Source organism: Hemiscyllium ocellatum, chromosome 7 (assembly GCF_020745735.1).
Source record: "Hemiscyllium ocellatum isolate sHemOce1 chromosome 7, sHemOce1.pat.X.cur, whole genome shotgun sequence".
Classification (NCBI taxonomy): domain Eukaryota; kingdom Metazoa; phylum Chordata; class Chondrichthyes; order Orectolobiformes; family Hemiscylliidae; genus Hemiscyllium; species Hemiscyllium ocellatum.
The window spans coordinates 45,319,585-45,337,676 of NC_083407.1; the positions used below are offsets into that span (position 1 = coordinate 45,319,585).

Below are 18,092 nucleotides of genomic sequence, written 5' to 3' on the forward strand. Positions count from 1 at the left end.
ATTGTCAGACTGTCTGCCATCCAATGACTGGATGCTCAATGAATGGATATTTTCTCCAATTCAATTTTAGGAAGACACATTCTTATCTTTAATCTCCTGCCACAAACTCTGCTCCCTAGCAACCTAGATAGTTTCTCTCCTGACAAACTATCTGGAACAGAAACAAAGCACATGTTTTGGTGTCATAATTATATAGTCATAGAGACATACAGCATGGAAACTGACCCTTCAGTCCAACTTGTCCATGCTGACCAGCTATCCTAAGCTAACCTAGCCACATTTGTCAGCACTTGGCCAATATGTCTCGAAACCATTCCCATTCATATAACCATACCAGCCTCCACCACTTCCTCTGGCAGCTCATTCCATATGCTCACCACCCTCTGAAAAGGTTGCTCCTTAGGTCCCTTTTAAAATTTTCCCCTCTCAGTCTAAACCTATGCCCTCTAGTTCTCAACTCCCCCACCCAAAGGAAGAGAGTCTATTTACCCTATCCATACCCCTCATTACTTTATAAACCTCTAAGGTTACCCCTCAGCCTCTGACACTCCAGGGAAAACGGCCTCAGCCTATTCAGCCTCTCCTGGCAGCTCAAATCCTCCAACCTGACAATACCCTTGTAAATCTTTTGTGAACCCTTGTAAGTTTCACAACATCCTCCTGATAGAAGGGAAACCAGAATTGCACATAGTATTCCAAAAGTGACCTAGCCAATGTCTGTACAGCCGCAACATGAACTCCTAACTCCTATACTCAATGGTCTATCCAATAAAGGAAAGCATACTAAACACCACCTCACTATCCTATCTACCTACAACTCAATTTCAAGGAACTATGAACCTGCACTCCTAGGTCTCTTTGTTCAGCAACACACCCAGGACCTTACCATTAAGTGTATAAGTCGTGCCTTGATTTGCCATTCCAATGTGGAAAACCTCACGTTTATCTGAATTAAACTCCATCAGGTCTTGGTCCATCTGATCAAGATCCTGTTGTACTCTCTGGTAACCTTCGCTGTCCACCTCCAATTTTGGTGCCATCTGCAAACTTACTAACTGAACCTCATATGTTCACATCCAAATCATTTCTATAAATTGAGGTAGGTTTCCAACCACAACTTCACAGATCACCAAGATCACCTACTTTCATTTCTGTAATTTAACCCAAATCTAACTTTGAACTAATTTACGGCTGAAGCCTTATCCATACATGTAACCTCCAGATTAGACTATTGCAACACACTCCTGGCCGTCATCTCATCTTCCATCCTCCATAAACTAGAGCAGAATGAAAACTTCACAGTTGTTATCCAAACATGCCCCAACTCTACATTGTTTCTCAGTCCATCAGTGCTTCAATTTTAAAACACTTATTCTTGTTTTCACATCCCTCTGTAGCTTTGCCCCTCCCTTTCTAAGAGACAGTTTATCCTATCTCTCAGTATTGATTCTAAAAATTTGCCCACCACCAAAGTAGGTCAGCTATTTCATCCCTGACCACCTTCAACATTCTAGGGAACAGTCCATCCAACCCATAACTTATCCACTTTCAAGGATTCCAACTCCTCGAACACTTGCTTCTTGTTATGATAATTTAGTTGATACGTCACACGGCACCTCTTTGGATTAATAAATCCAAATCAATCTTTCCCTTTATGAACATGGAGACAAAATGTCATTTAAAATTCTTCTCATATCCTTTGCATCTTCACAATATTTCTTTCCTTCATCTCTAATAGGTCCCACGTTTTCCTTTACTGTCCTTTTGCTCTTTATATACTGGTAAAACATCTTTGGGTTTTTCTTTATCTTGCAGATATTTTTTCATGTCCTCTCTTTAATTTATTTTTATTAAACCTAATTGCTGTACCTTCTACACTACTGTAGGCTATCTGCAGGGTTGAGTTTCTTGTGACTATCATCAGCTTTCGCTTTCGGTTTAATCTTCCCATGTATTTTTCTAGACAAACATGGAGGTCTAGATTTGGCAGCACTATACTTTTGGAGGGTACATATCTGTTTTGTGTCCTAAGCATCTCAATTTTCTAGTGCCTCCCATTGTTTTACCACTGATTTATCCTTTTAGTAGTCCTGTCCTCAGCCAAATCACTCGTCAGTTCTGGAAAATTAGCCTGCAAATCAAACTTCTGCCGCACCCTGCCCCTTGTTTAAAAAGAATTCCTGCTGATTTTATCTCTGTCCTTTTCCATAATTTTACTAAATCTAACCAACTCGTGGTCACTATCCCTGATATCTTCACCCATTTGCGACATAACCCACTTGCCTATGTAACTATAAAACTTTTCTTACTGATTTTTGATGACCCTGGTAAGTTTCCTTTCATAATCCCTTTTAGTAAGCCATATAAGTTGCTTTGTGGCCCTCTGCTGGTTTTTGTATTTTTTCCTAGTCAGCTGGATCTGTGCTGTTCTTCACATTTTTATAAGCTCTTCCTTTCAATTTTATGCTGTCTCTGACCTCTTTAATTGTTCATCATTGTTTTTAATATCTGTGAGGTGGTGCTTTTCCCTTTCGGCTATAAACTGGATTCGTATTGTGTTTAAATGTTTCATTAAACATCCTCCACTGTTCTTCAGTTGTTGTAGATTTTCTCAGTTTACTGTGGACAGTCTCTGTCCCATCTTGTTAAAGTTGGCCGTAAGTAAATCTAAACCTAAAGTAGCCAATTCGTGCATCACTTTCAAATGCTACTCTTGTACTCTATACCCTTCTATTTATAAAAGCCAAGTGCACTGTTTTATTTACTGCTCTCTCACCCTGTCTTGACACCTGTATACACACACACTCAGGTCTATCTCCTCTTGCATCCACTTTTGAATTATACCCCCAATATTATATCGTTTTCAATGTTCTTCGACCAAAGTGCATCGCACTCACTCCTCTGCATTGAACCTCATGGCCAGCTATCCAGCCACTTAACCAACATGTCAGTGGTCTTTTGGAGTTCCACACTGTCCTCATAGGTTTTTTTTCAAGTTTGATGTCATCTGCACACTTGGAAATTGTCCCCTGCCCACTAAGAATCACATTATTAATATACATCAGGAAAAGCAAGGGTTCCAATCCCTTGGGAACTTCACGACAAACCATTCTCCAGCCCAAAAAAATTGTCATAGAGTCATTGAGATGTACAGCACAGTAACAGACCCTTTGATCCAACTTGTCCATGCCGACCAGATATCCCAACCCAATCTAGTCCCACCTGTCAGCACTCAGCACATTTCCCTCCAAACCCTTCCTATTCATATACTCATTCAGATGCCTTTTAAATGTTGCAATTGTACTAGCCTCCACCACTTCCTCTGGCAGCCCATTCCACACATGCACCACCCTCAGCATGAAAGTGTTGCCCTTAGGTCTCTTTTACATCCTTCCCATCTCCCCCTAAACCTATGTCCTCTAGTTCTGGACTCCCCCACCCCAGGAAAGAGACTTTGTCTATTTATCGTATCCATGCCCCTCATGGTTTTATAAACCTTTATAAGATCCCCCCTCAGCCTCTGACACTCCAGGGAAAACAGCTCCAGCCTATTCAACCTCTCCCTACAGCTCAAATTCTCCAATCCTGGCAACATCCTTGTAAATCTTTTCTGAACCCTTTCAAGTTTCACAACATCTTTCTGATAGAAAGGACACCAGAATTGCATGCAATATTCCAAACGTGGCCTAACCAATGTCCTGTACAGCCGCAACATGACCTCCCAAATCCTATACTCAATACTCTGACCAATAGAGGAAAGCATACCAAATGCCTTCTTCACCATACTATCTACCTGACCTCTGCTTTCAAGAAGCTATGAACCTGTACTCCAAAGTCTCTTTGTTCAGCAACACACCCTTGGCCCTTACTATCAAGTGTACAAGTTCTGCCATGATTTGCTTTCCCAAAATGCAGCACCTCGCATTTATCTAAACTAAATTCCATCTGCCACGTCTCAGCCCATTGACCCATCTGACTAAGGTCCTGTTGTAATCCGAGGTAAACTTCTCTTTCCACAACACCTCCAATTTTGGTGTCATCTACAAACTTACTCTACCTCTTAAGCTCACCTCCAAATCATTTATATGAATGACGAAAAGTCGTGGACCCAGTACCGATCCTTGTGGCACTCCACTGGTCACGGGCCTCCAGTCTGAAAAGCAACTCTCTGTCTTCTACCTTTGAGCAGTTCTGTATCCAAATGGTTAGTTCTCCCTGTACTCCATGAGATCTAATCTTGCTAACCAGTCTCCCATGGGGAACCTTGTCGACCACCTTACTGAAGTCCATATAGATCACGTCTACCACTCTGCCCTCATCAATTCTCTTGGTTACTACTTCAAGAAACTCAACCAAGTTTGTGAGACATGATTTCCCATGCACAAAGCCATGTTGACTCTCTCTAATCAGTCCTTGCCTTTCCAAATACATGTACGTCCTGTCCTTCAAGATTCCCTCCAACAACTTGCCCCCCACCACTGTTAGGCTCACTAGTCTATAGTTCCCTGGCTTTTCCTTACCACCTTTCTTAAATATTGGTACCACATTAGCCAAACTCCAGTCTTCTCGAACCTCACCTCTGACTATTGATGATACAAATATCTCAACAAGAGGCCCAGAAATCACTTCCCTAGCTTCCCACAGAGTTGTAGAGTACACCTGATCAAGTTCTGTGGATTTATTCACTGTTATGTGTTTCAAGACATCCAGCACATCCTCCTCTGTTATATGGACATTTTTCAAAATGTTACCATATATTTCCCTACAATCTATGTCTTCCATGTCCTTTACTACTGATGCAAGATACTCTTTTAGTATCTCCCCCATCTCCCCCATCTCCTTGTCGAATGTGGGAGATTAGGTAGCGTTTGTGTTACAGAGGATTAGATCTGCAATAAATACTGTTGGTTCTGAATCCTGTCAGATCGAATGGATCATTTGGAGTGCTCCCAGTTGGAGGCAATGAGGAATTTACAAGAACAAAGGGGTGTGATGGATGCAATTATAGGAAGGGAGAAAAGTTGCAGATATAGTCACATAGATGGGTTAATTCCAGAAAAGGTAAGAGGTAGGCAGGTAGTGCAGCAGTCTTCTGTGGCTATCCCCATTTCAAACAAGTATGCTGTTTTAGAAAATGTAGGAGATGATGGATTCTCAGGAGACTCTAGCATGAACAGCCAAGTTTCTGGTATTGAGACAGGCTTTAATGAAATGAGGGGTACTTTGGCTTCCAAGAGATTGATTGATTGTATTTAGGGGACTCTCCAGTCCGAGGCACAAACAGACATTTCTGTGGCCAGCAGCAACAAATCAGAATGGTGCGTTGCCTCCCTGGTGCCAGGATCAAGGATGTCTCAGAAAGGGTGCAGAATGTTCTCAAGGGGGAAGAGGGCCCAACCGGATGTCACTTTGCTCTTTGGAACCAACGCCATAGGAAGGGAAAAGGTTGAGATTCTGAAGGGAGAATATGGAGAGTTAGGCAGGAATTTAAAACAGAGGTCCTCAAGAGTAGTAATATCTAGATTACTCCCAGTGCTATGAGCTAGTGAGGGTAGGAATAGGAGGATAGAGCAGATTAATGCATGGCTGAGGAGCCGATGTATGGGAGAAGGATTCTCATTTTTGAATCACTGGAATCTCTTTTGGGGTAGAAGTGACCTGTACAAAAAGATTATCCATTGACCATTACTCTGTTTTCCTTCACTTATCCAATTTTATATTCACATTTGTCAGTGTCACTTTGATACCGTGATCTACAACTTGCCTCACAGGTCTGTTGTGAAGCAGTCTATCAAATACCTTCTGGAAACCCATGTATACCATATTAGAAGTGTTGCCTCCTCAAGTCTTTCTGTTATAAGAGGCTGAGACTTGACCTTAAAAAGGTTTATAAAATGAGGGACATGGACCAGGTGAATGGACAATGTCTTTTCTCTGGGTTGGGGCATCCAGAACAAGAAGGCATAGGTTTAGGGTGAGAGGGGAAAGATATAAAAGGGTTCTAAGGGGCACCTTTTCAGGCAGAGGGTGGTGCATGTATGAAATGAGCTGCCAGAGGAAGTGGTGGAGACTGGTACAATTACAACATTTAAAAGACATCTAGACGGGAATATGAATAGGAAGGATTTAGAGGGTAATGGCCATATGTTGACACATGGGACTAGATTAATTTAGGATATGTGGCTGTCATCCATGAGTTGGACCAAAGGGTCTGTTTCCTTGCTGAACATCTCTGTGACTCTAAATTAGTTAAACATAGTTTCCACTTCAGAAATCCATGCTGACTCTTCTCACCTGTTTTCTGTGACTGATTTTACCATAAATAATTGATTCCAAAAGTCTCTTCACCACCAAATTTAAACAAACTGGTCTAAAATTGCTGGGATTAACTGAAACCTTTTGTTTTGAACAAGACTGTAATGTCCAGGGAAGACTGAAGTATTATGGCCATTATCTGTGTAATTTTGTCCCCACTTCCTTCAAAATCCTTGCATCCATCTTACCTGGTCTTGATGTCTTGTTAACTTTAAATGACAACAATCTATCCAAGACCACTTCCTTTTTGATCCTTCTACTGACACGTCTTCCTCTGTGACGATGGCCTGGGCAGTAACATCCTCTTGTGTAAACATACATGTGAAGTATTCATTTAATGCCTCAGCCATTCCCCCAGCCTCCATCTGTAAATCCCCTTTTTGGTCTTCTGATCTTGTTTGTCGTTGCTAATTTGTTGGTCTGAGTTAAGCTGACTGACTGAACTTTATAACCAACAGAAAGTGTTATGAATGTGCCCACCAGAAGGTAATGGGAGTTCATTTTGCTTTACAGCAATGGTGGATTGTCCATAGAAAATAATAATTCTCCCTCTCTTTCAGATGCAAAAAATGGCTAAAAAAGAAATGATTAAACCACTTTTGGGAAACGAGAGTGAAATTCATCATTGTGACCTCCAGAAAGTTGATGTTGGCATTCTGGGAACTGGAGACTTTGCTCGCTCGTTGGCTACACGACTGGCATGTTCTGGTTACGGTGTAATTGTAGGAAGCCGACATCCTAAACGCACTGCAGCTTTGTTTCCAACTGTGAATGAAGTTACCAGTCAACGAGAAGCCATCGGCAAGGTCAACATCATCTTTGTAGCAGTGAACCATGAACATTACAGTACATTGAGTGATCTTAAAGATGTACTGACTGGGAAGATTTTGGTGGATGTCAGTAACAACATGGAAATAAATGTGTATGAGGAATCAAATGCTGAACACCTTGCCTCTTTGTTCCCAGACTGCACAATTGTGAAAGCATTTAATGTCATCTCAGCCTGGGCTTTACAATTTGGAGCAAGAGATGGGAATAAACAGGTAGGTATCACAGAAATAAATGGTGCAAAGCAATTCCTTGCTTTGTCAATGGTGTATGATTTCTGCAGAGGAAATATCATCATACAACTTATTTCTAAGTAATTTACAAACATACAAAATAGGAGTAGAGCATTTATCCCCTCTGGCCTGCTTCAGAACTCAAAGATCACGGCTCATCTGTCTGTGTTTTTAAATTCCAGCTCCCCCATTATTTTTAAAGTCCTGGACTAATGAAAATCGAAGTTCCGCTGTCTTAAAACTATTCAGTGACCCTGATTCCACCATCTACTAAGGCAGAGACTTCTAAAGTCATATAAATCTTAAGAGAAGGGAAATAAATTCTCCTCTCATCTCTATCCTGAAATGGCGATTACAGACTTTGAAATAATGCCCCCATGTTGTGCAATCACTCACAAGAGGAAACAGCCTTTCTACACCCACCTTGCTGGGACCATTCTCTTCATCAAGTCACCCCACACTTCTCTAAATTCAAGTGGAACCAAGCCCAGTCTGTTCAATTTTTACTCAAAAGAACCTACTTATTTTTGAGTATCAATCTGGTAAACCTCCTATGAAACACCCTCCGTGCATTTATTAAATTTCCTTCATTAAATAAGGAGACCAAAACTACACATAGTTCTCAAGATGTGATCTCACCAGTGTGTTTAACAAGTGAAGCATTGTATCTTTGCTACTTCTCTCTGTTCCTCTTGAATAAATTATAACATACCATTAACTGCTTTGATTATGTGCTGTGCTAGGATATCTAAATCCCGCTGCACCTCGGAATTCCACGCTTGTCCTTTTGAGTAAGACTTTGCTTTTTTGTGCTTCCTACTAAAATGAAGACCACCACAATTTCCAACATTATACTCCAAAGCCAGTTTATTTTGCTCACCCAATCAAACTGTCTATCTGACTACAACTTTCCTTTGTCGCCTTCATTAAATACTTACCACCTATCATAATGAAGACTGTGACCTTAGCCACCATACCTTCTCTCCCCTCCTCTTAATCGTTAACAGAAATTGTAAAAGGTTGAGGCCCCAGCACAGAACCCTGTAGGACTTAATTTGTCAAACATCCTGCCACTCAAAGACCCATTTGTGCATAATCTCTGTTTGTGCTAATCACCCAATCTCTATCCATGCTAATATGTTATCCTCACATCATGAGTTTTTGTTTTCCAATAATCTTTAATGTGACACATTGTCAAATACCTTCTGGAAATCTTAGCATGTCTGCAGGTTCTGTCTATCCACACGCATCTTAATCCTTCAAATAGCTCCAATAAAATAGTTGAACATGATTTTCCTATTACTCATTCCCAATTACATGGAGTTTTTCCAAGTGCTGTAATGTCTTCGATGGTCAATTCTAACATTTTGCCCACAACAGACACAAGCTGACTGGCTATTTTTTCCTGTTTCCTGCCTCCCTCCCTTCTTGAATAGGGAGGATATATTTCCATCCAGTCTGATGGAACCTTTTCTGAATCTGGTACATTTTGCAAAGTTAACACAAAAGTCTCGACTGCCTCATCAGCAACATGTTTTTAGACCCTGCACTGGAATCTATCTGCACCTGAAGACTTGTTAACCTGCAACTTCTTCCAGTTTTGAGCACCACTTCTCCTGTGATTATAATGTTTCTAAGTTCCTCTCTCCCTGCCGTCTCCTGATTTACATCTATACCTGGAATGCTTTCGTATACACTGTAGTGAAGTCAAAAGCAAAATATTTGCTCATTTCATCCATCATTTGTTATTGAATATTAACTCCTCATTTTTGCTCTGTAACTCACTTTCTCTTTTTTCCCTTTTCAAATAACTGAAGAAACTTTTGCCCGTTTTTAGATTGCCAGCTGGTTTCCGCTCATTCTAATTTATTTCTCCCGATCATCCAATCATTCTTAGTATTCTGACCACACATCTAATCTGCCACTCATCTTTGTGTGGTTATGTGCTTTTCTTCAAACTTGATACTTGCCTTAATTTCTTTAGTCAATGACAGATGGTGGGTCCTCGATCAAGAGTGTTCTTTATAATGGGAATATAATTATTGAGTATCCTGAAATGTCCCCTTAAATATTTGCCATTATGTCTCTATTGATCAATCTCCTACCTTCGCAAGCTCAGGTTTCATGCCAGCATTGCCCTTATTTCGCTTTTAGTCCTAGATCTTTCAAACTGGATATAATATTCAATCATATTGTGGTGGCTGCTCCCAAGGGATGTCTTAACTAAGATAATTAATTAATTCTGTCACGTTTTACCATACCAAATCAAATGCAATCTGCTCTCTGATTCTAAAATGTTCTGCTCTACGAAACCATTTTAAAAGTATTGTAAACTCCTTGTTCAAGCTCTTCCTACAAATCTGATTTTTCCAGTTTATATGTAGATTAAACTTACCTATGATTATTGACTGCACTTGATCACAAACAATTAATATTTTTTCTTGCTTATTTTGTCCCACATTGTCCTTTTACAGTTCTCAGGGAGATCCATAGACAACTCCCACTGGTAGCTCTCAATTACTTACCTCTATCCAAACTGGTTCTACATCCTATTCCCCTGATGAAAGATCATCTCTAACTGTTGCAGAAATGGCATCCTTGATTAACAGTGCTGCCCCTCCAGTTTTATTTAGCATCCTATTTCACCTGAATGTCATATCCAATATTCAAGGTGCGATCCATATCATCCGTCAGCCATCTCTCCATCATGGTTATCAGATTTGTATTTATTTACTTTAATGTGCACTATTTTTGTGAATGCTACAATTCAAGTACAGTGCCCCTAGTTTTGGTTTTTGTTATCTTTGTAACATCTAATCTTGATATACGTTGATTTATTCTGAGGTATTTTCTCCCTACCTCTTCCCATGTTCTCTGTCAGATTAATTGTAATAGAAGCAGGAGTAGGCGATTTGGCTCATCGAGCCTGCTTCGCCATTCATGGCTGATCTATCCATTGTGCCAGCTCCTCCTACCTGCATTATCCCCATAACCCTTAATTCCCCTACCATGCAAAACCCATCCAACTGTGTCTTGAACATATTTAATTAAGCTGCCTCTACTGTTTCCTTGGGCAGAGAATTATGTCCTCATATTCATTATTAGCTATTTTCCTTTCTTATCTTGTCTCTAGTCTGTGATATACTACATCTTTCCACATTCGATCTCTGTCTCCCTTTATTTTGTTTAAAACCCTCTGTTATTTCCCTGTTGTCATTGTTCACATAAACACTCGCCCCAGCACTGTTCAGGTGGTAGACTGTTCCAGCAGCACAGAGCCCATTTTCCCAAGTATTGGTGCCAGAGGTCCATGAACCAGACCAGTCTTCGAGCCAAATATCAACCTCTCTTATACACCCTATGCCAATTTGCACCTGGCTCGTGGTAATCCAGAGATTATAAACTTTGAGGTTCTTTATTTTATTTGGTGCCATGCTCCTGTAGTCACAGGTAGATAGGATAGTGAAGAAGGCATTTTTGATATGCTTGCCTATCTTGTTTAGTGCATTAAGTACAGGAGTTGGGAGGTTATGATGCGGGTGTACAGGACATTGGTTAGGCCACTATTGGAATCCTGTATGCAATTCTAGTCTCCCTGTTATAAGAAGGATATTGCGAAACATGAAAGGGTTCAGTTGCCAGGTTTGGAGAGTTTGAGCTAAAGGGAGAAAATAACTATTTCCCTGGCGCTTTGGAGGCTGAAGGAAGACCTGATAGAGGTTTACAAAATCATGAGGGGCATGGATAGGGTAAATAACCGAGGCCTTTTCCCTAGCATGAGAGAGTCTGAAAACTAGAGGGTGTAGGTTTAAGGTGAGAAGGGAAAGATTTAAAAGTGACCTAAAGGGCAACTTTTTCACACAGATAGTGGTGAGTGTATGGAATGAGCTGCTAGAGGAAGTGGTGGAGACTGGTATAATTATGACATTTAAAAGGAATCTGGATGAGTATATGAATAGGAAGGGTTTAGAGGGATATGGGCCAAATGCTGGCAAATGGGACTAGATTAATTTAGGGTATCTGGTTGTCATGGATGACTTGGACTGAAGGGGTCTGTTTCTGTGCTGTACATCTCCATATTTCTGTAACTGAATGTATGATATTTTCTAACCTCTTTCCTTATACTATATATGCTGCTGGTACCTAGACAGGCCAAGACCACCAGGTCACTCTGACATCCTTCACCTGCAAGTTTCATTCCAACGTTGGGATGGCCTAAAGCCTCACAGGCAGCACAGCCATCTGGTCTCTCGTCCTTTACTGCAGAGAACAATGTCTATTTTTCAGTATACTTTCACCCAGTTCTCTTCGCTGTCATCCAAACAAGCTGACAGAACTTCAAACCTACTAGTCAATTGCAGAGGCTTACACTGTTGCCTTTTGAATACCCCTATCCACCTCACCCACAGCCTCCTATCTCTGACCGCTGACTGACCAAATCAGAAGACTCTATACTCAGTAATGTGACAGCTTCATGGCACAAAGAATCCAGGTAACTTTCTTCCCCCACCCAACATGCATTGCACTGTGTAGTTCAGCCTCCAGTGTAAACTCTGAGCTGAAGCTGCTCAGGCTTCAAATATTTAATTGTAGGTATTTGCTCTGGATCACAATGGTGTTAAAGAGCTCCCACGTGCTAAGCTGTAACACATCACCTGAACTGCCATCCTTATGAGTTTTAATTATTTAATTTTATTACTGACTGACTTGTGTTGCCCATTACAGATTTTATTAACTTTACCAGGGCTTTGAACACGACTAAAACTTAAGAAAAGACCGTAACCACTTACTGGAGACTCACCAAATAGGTAGCTCCTGTCAATGCAGCATAGGAAGAACCAATTCCAATCAACTGTACTGAATCTAGCTCTCTTGCTGTCTCTCTTCTGGGTTCTGTCCTTGTCCTTTTCTCCTCTCGGTGTATGATTTTTTTGTTTTGCTGTTGTGTTGTAAACTTGCAGAATATGATTCTTTCTTTGATTTGCCGTAGATTGTCGTTCATAAGTCACCCTGGTCCATAAGACAATCCCAATTCTTGTTGGCACAAAAGTGCTTGCATAACCCTTATACATAAACCCTGTTTTCCGTTAACAAATTTCCTCAGTTACCCTGTCACAAAAGCATCCTTTTTAAAAAAGATGAATTCCAGGAGTCATACTGTATCTCAATCCTATCATGAGAAGCATGAGATCATAAGAAAAAAGTGTGGTAGTAGGTTTGTAGCTCCTGAAGCATATTCGGCAATGGGATAACATTATGGATGTACTAACTGGTTTTAATTTTTTTTCTTTTTTTTCTCTTTTTCCCTGGTTTATTTTTAAATTTTCTCGGCACACTACCACCCAACAGTGGTAGTGTTTACTTTTCCCCCAGCACCCATGTCGTGTGTGCAGATGTCGGACACAGTGAAAAACAATAAGTACATAAACCTTTATTTATATTCCACCACCAGGAAGAAAGGAAAGCACCCAAGTGGCCAGTGACAAGCAGTTCCCTTCTCAAAGTGCAATGCTACATGATCAATACATTCCATCACCTGCCATGGCAGAGATTTGAACCTGGGTCCCCAGCACATTACCTGAGCCCCTGGATTAACAATCCAGTGATAACACCACCGAGCCATCATCTGGCCTGCCAAGCTGGTTTTAACTTACCTTTATTGCCTATTCTCAATAACTCCAATTACCTTGTAAATCGAAAATCTATTTAATTCCACCTTTAAACATACTCATGATGCAGCCTCCATTGCTTTCTACCGAAGGGAATTCCAAATATTAACAATCCTCAGGAAAGAAATTCATTCTCATTTCCATGATAAATAGGGAAACCCTTTCTTTATTTACCTGTGCCCTATAGTTCTGAATTTCTCCCACTTTACATGGAAGCAGCTTTTCCTGATCTGAATTACTAAATTTGAAAAATAACATGCCTTATTCTCCTACAGGTGCTGATCTGCAGTGACAGCCAGGAAGCTAAATGTGTAGTGACTGAAATGGCACGAAATATGGGATTCATTCCTGTGGACATGGGCTCATTGTCAACTGCAAAAGAAATCGAGAATCTTCCACTTCGCCTTTTTCCTTCCTGGAAAACACCTGTTCTGCTTGCACTAGGCTTATTTATTGGCTTTTATATCTATAACTTCATCATAAGTGTTATTCACCCATACGTAGTGAAAGGACAGAACAAGTTTTACAAAATCCCAATTGAGCTAGTTAATGTCACTCTGCCATGTGTTGCATTTGTGATGCTGTCCCTTGTTTACCTACCAGGGGTCCTAGCAGCCATCTTTCAGCTCCGTAATGGCACTAAGTACAAACGTTTTCCACGTTGGTTAGATCAGTGGCTTCAGCAAAGAAAACAGCTTGGTCTGTTGAGCTTTTTCTGTGCTGCATTGCATGCAATCTATAGCCTCAGCCTCCCTATGCGCCGGTCTGCACATTACAAGCTGTTGAATGAGGCTTTTAACCAGGTAAGAATTATAATTTTAAATATGGTACATGAATTGATGTAGTGTTGGAAAATTTCAAAGGTGATGCAACAAGCACACCACCAAGTGGCAGGTTTCATTAAAAAAAAATGACTATTTTATCTAGCCAATCTAGGCTCAATCTCTCCCCACAACTTTTAAATAAAATTGATATTTTGTTCAAAGCAAATTTAAAATAGTCTATTCCTAGTTTGGGGTTGGAGGGGAGGGTGTGTGGGTAGAGATGAGTTTTTGGAATTCTCAAGAAATTTTAATTAAGCAATACCACTCAAAGTACTGCTAATAAGTGCACATTTAAATAAGATTTATGTTAAGAAATTTCATTTGCTAATTTTGAGCTATCCAGTTGAGCTATCCAGTAACTCAATAAAGAATTTGGTGTTATCCCTGGGGTATGAGTACTTTGCTAATTTTACTTTTAAAATCCAATCAACAGACAAACTAATAGTGGCTATTATCCTGTGAAACAATAGACAATAAGTGCAGAATAGGCCATTCAGCCCTTCGAGCCTGCACCACCATTCAATATGATCATGGCTGATCATTCCTAATCAGTATCCGCTTCCTGCCTTATCTCCATAACCCTTGATTCCACCATCTTTGAGAGCTCTATCCAACTCCTTCTTAAATGAATCCAGAGACTGGGCCTCTACTGCCCTCTGGGGCAGAGCATTCCACACAGCCACCACTCTCTGGGTGAAGAAGTTTCTCCTCATCTCTGTCCTAAATGGTCTACCCCGTATTTTTAAGCTGTGTCCTCTGGTTCGGCACTCACCCATCAATGGAAACATGTTTTCCTGCTGCCAGAGTGTCCAATCCTTTCATAATCTTATATGTCTCAATCAGATCCCCTCTCAGTCTTCTAAACTCAAGGGTATACAAGCCCAGTCGCTTCAGTCTTTCAGTGTAAGGTAATCCCTCCATTCTAGGAATTGACCTCGTGAACCTACGCTGCACTCCCTCAATAGCCAGAATGTCTTTCCTCAAATTTGGAGACCAGAGTTGCACACAGTACTCCAGGTGTGGTCTCACTAGGGCCCTGTACAGCTGCAGAAACAACTACCTCAATTAATAATTAACCACCATAGACTATTGCATTTACTGTACACATCTGTTCTTGACTGATCTACCTGCAAAACATATTTGTGATCATAATTTGTTTGAGTTCAGTACTATTGTTTTTAAGTTGTTACAAACATATTGGACAAAAAAAATCAAGTACCGTCAAAATATCAATGGCATTAATAAAAATTTATTAAGGAAATTAACAAAAGCTGTAGATCTTGATGGCCTATCTAACCTTTGCAGATTTTTCTTATGTTTTGACAATTTAGGCGAGTTGCTTCACTCCTCCTTTAATATTTCATTTTGTTGTGACAAAAATTTTACATTCCTTTTAGCATGCAAATATATAATTCTTCAATTAAAACACCATAAGGTTTTAATAAGTTAAAGTGCAATATTTTCTTGAGAATTGTGTTACTTACTAACCCTGAGACGAATAATAAAATGCAACACTAGACACATAGACACTGGTCTATGTTTTAAAAAGGAGTGACTGTCTTGTACGAAATGAATATCAAGAATAGGCCATTTAAACAGGAAAGATGTTATTAAAATTGAAAGGGTTCAGAAAAGATTTACAAGAACATTGCTAGGATTGGAGGGTTTGAGGTATATGGAAAGCTTTTTTTCCTGGAGCATCAAAGGCTGAGAGTGATCTTAGAGGTTTATAAAATCATGAGGGGCATGGATAGAGTGTATAGCCAATGTCTTTTTCCTAGTGTAGGGGGAGTCCGAAGGTAGAGGACTTGGGTTTAAGTTGAGAGGAGAAAGACTTAAGAGGGACCTAAGGGACAACGTTTTCACACAGAGCGTGGTGCATGCATGGAATGAGCTGCCAGAGGAGATGGTGGAGGTAGGTACAGTTACAACATTTAAAGGCAGCTGAATGGGGACATGAATAGGAAGGGTTTAGAGGGATAGGGGCCAAATGTTGGCAAATGGGACCAGGTCAGATTGGGATGTCTGGTTGGCACAGATGAGTTGAGCCAAAAGGGGGTCTGTTTCCATGCTATATAAGTCTGTGTGTATGGCTCTTAAATAAAAGTCCTTAAATCATAGTCATACAACATCAAAACAGACCCTTCAGTCCAACCAGTCCATGCCAAACATAATCCCAAAATAAACTAGTCCCTCCTGCCTGCCCTGGCCCATATCCCTCCAAATCTTTATTTTCATGTACTTTTCCAAAAGCCTTTTAAATATTGCAATTGTACCCACGTCCTCCAGAAGTGTACAGTTTTAAACAGAGATCACAGTTGAGCAACTTATGTTGCGTAACATGAGCTGTGCCAAAATTTGTAGATACCTTTTGAATTCTAAGTGAATTAATGTTTCTCCAATTTACTTCATCACTTTGGCGCAGTTCTGAGAGGCCAAGAAAAACCAGAAGAGTACAAGGCTTTCAGTTCTTCTCGAACAACAGATCTTTCTCTTCTCTCTGTGCTTCCCAAATCTGCTGCCTGAAATACCACTCAATTGATAAGAGGGTGACTTGCATCTCCAGGATTTGAGATTTATCCAGAAAGATCTAAATCAAACAGGAATTATAGATCTAAGTGGCTGGTTTCATTCATTTTGGTAACCCATTCATTTCAGTTTAGACTAGGTCTGGTTATTGATGGTTTCAAAAGTTTGGCTCAGTTAGGTCAGGTGATACTTTGTTTAAAAAAAAATTAGTACAGCAGACTATTTTATTGACCAGGAGTGTACCAATTATTCAAATATTCCAGTTGATCGAGAGGTTCACATAATTAAGGTAAAAACACAGTAATAGAAATTAATGCAGGGGGTATGTACATCACTGTTATATTTTATTCACAACATAAATAACTTAAGTAAAACTTACCAGCAGAGAGCCTTCTCACTTACATCCTGAACTGACTACTCAGGCATCACAATAATATAGTAATCTTCTGATATTTCCGGTATATAATTGTTGCTGACTTATCGAGGGTGCCTGTTTAAGGGAAAAGTTTACTGTACATATCTCTGGTATCAAAAATAAATTGAAATCAAAAATTGATAATTGATTGCCAGTAGTATAACAATTCACTTCTCAAAGTTCAGTTATTGAGAACTTGAATAATCCTTAACACTTATATCATGTTAATTTAATAAACCTTCACTTGTAAACTTTCACTTTTACCAAGTGGCTGAGAAAAGCAACAAGAAAAGGTGGAATATTGTGTGGAGCTTAGTGAATCGTGTTCTGTGGACTAATTACATAGAACATAGAACATAGAAGGATACAGCGCAGTACAGGCCCTTCGGCCCTCGATGTTGCGCCGACCGAATCCTACCTAACCTATACTAGCCCAATAACTTCCAAATGCCTATCCAATGCCCGCTTAAATGACCATAAAGAAGGAGAGTTCACCACTGATACGGGCAGGGCATTCCATGAACTCACAACCCGCTGTGTGAAGAATCTACCCCTAACATCTGTCCTATACCTACCGCCCCTTAATTTAAAGCTATGTCCCCTAGTAACACCTGACTCCATTAGCGGTAAAAGGTTCTTAGTATCTACCCTATCTAAACCCCTAATCATCTTATACACTTCTATCAGATCTCCCCTAAACCTTCTCTTCTCCAATGAGAACAGCCCCAAGTGCCTCAGCCTTTCCTCATAAGATTTTCCTACCATTCCAGGCAACATCCTGGTAAACCTCCTCTGCACTCGTTCTAAAGCTTCCACATCCTTCCTATAGTATGGCGACCAAAACTGCACACAATACTCCAGATGAGGCCTCACCAGAGTCCTATACAACTGCAACATGACCTCAGGACTCCGGAACTCAATTCCTCTGCCAATAAAGCCCAGTACACCATATGCCTTCCTCACAGCACTATTTACCTGGGTGGCAACTTTCAGAGATCTGTGTACATAGACACCAAGATCCCTCTGCTCATCCACACTACCAAGTAGCCTACCATTAGCCCAGTAATCCATCATCTTGTTATTCCTACCAAAGTGAACGACTTCGCACTTAGCTACATTGAATTCCATTTGCCACATTTCCGCCCAGCTCTGCAACTTATCTATATCCCGCTGTAACCTACCACTTCCTTCCTCACTATCCACAACTCCACCGACTTTTGTGTCATCCGCAAACTTGCTCACCCAGCTTTCAAGTCCTTCCTCTAGATCATTTATAAAG

At 40.4% G+C, this 18,092-nt stretch overlaps 1 protein-coding gene across 2 annotated transcripts in view; it reads left to right on the plus strand.

The window, feature by feature from the left end:
• Positions 1 to 18,092, plus strand: part of LOC132817062 (metalloreductase STEAP3-like) — a 54,209-nt gene that overhangs the window by 27,999 nt on the left and 8,118 nt on the right. For both annotated transcript variants that reach the window (XM_060827153.1, XM_060827152.1), the window contains exons 2-3: positions 6,876 to 7,358; positions 13,321 to 13,848. In XM_060827153.1, the coding sequence (XP_060683136.1) occupies positions 6,876 to 7,358; positions 13,321 to 13,848 (1,011 nt within the window). The remainder of the gene's footprint in view (positions 1 to 6,875; positions 7,359 to 13,320; positions 13,849 to 18,092) is intronic.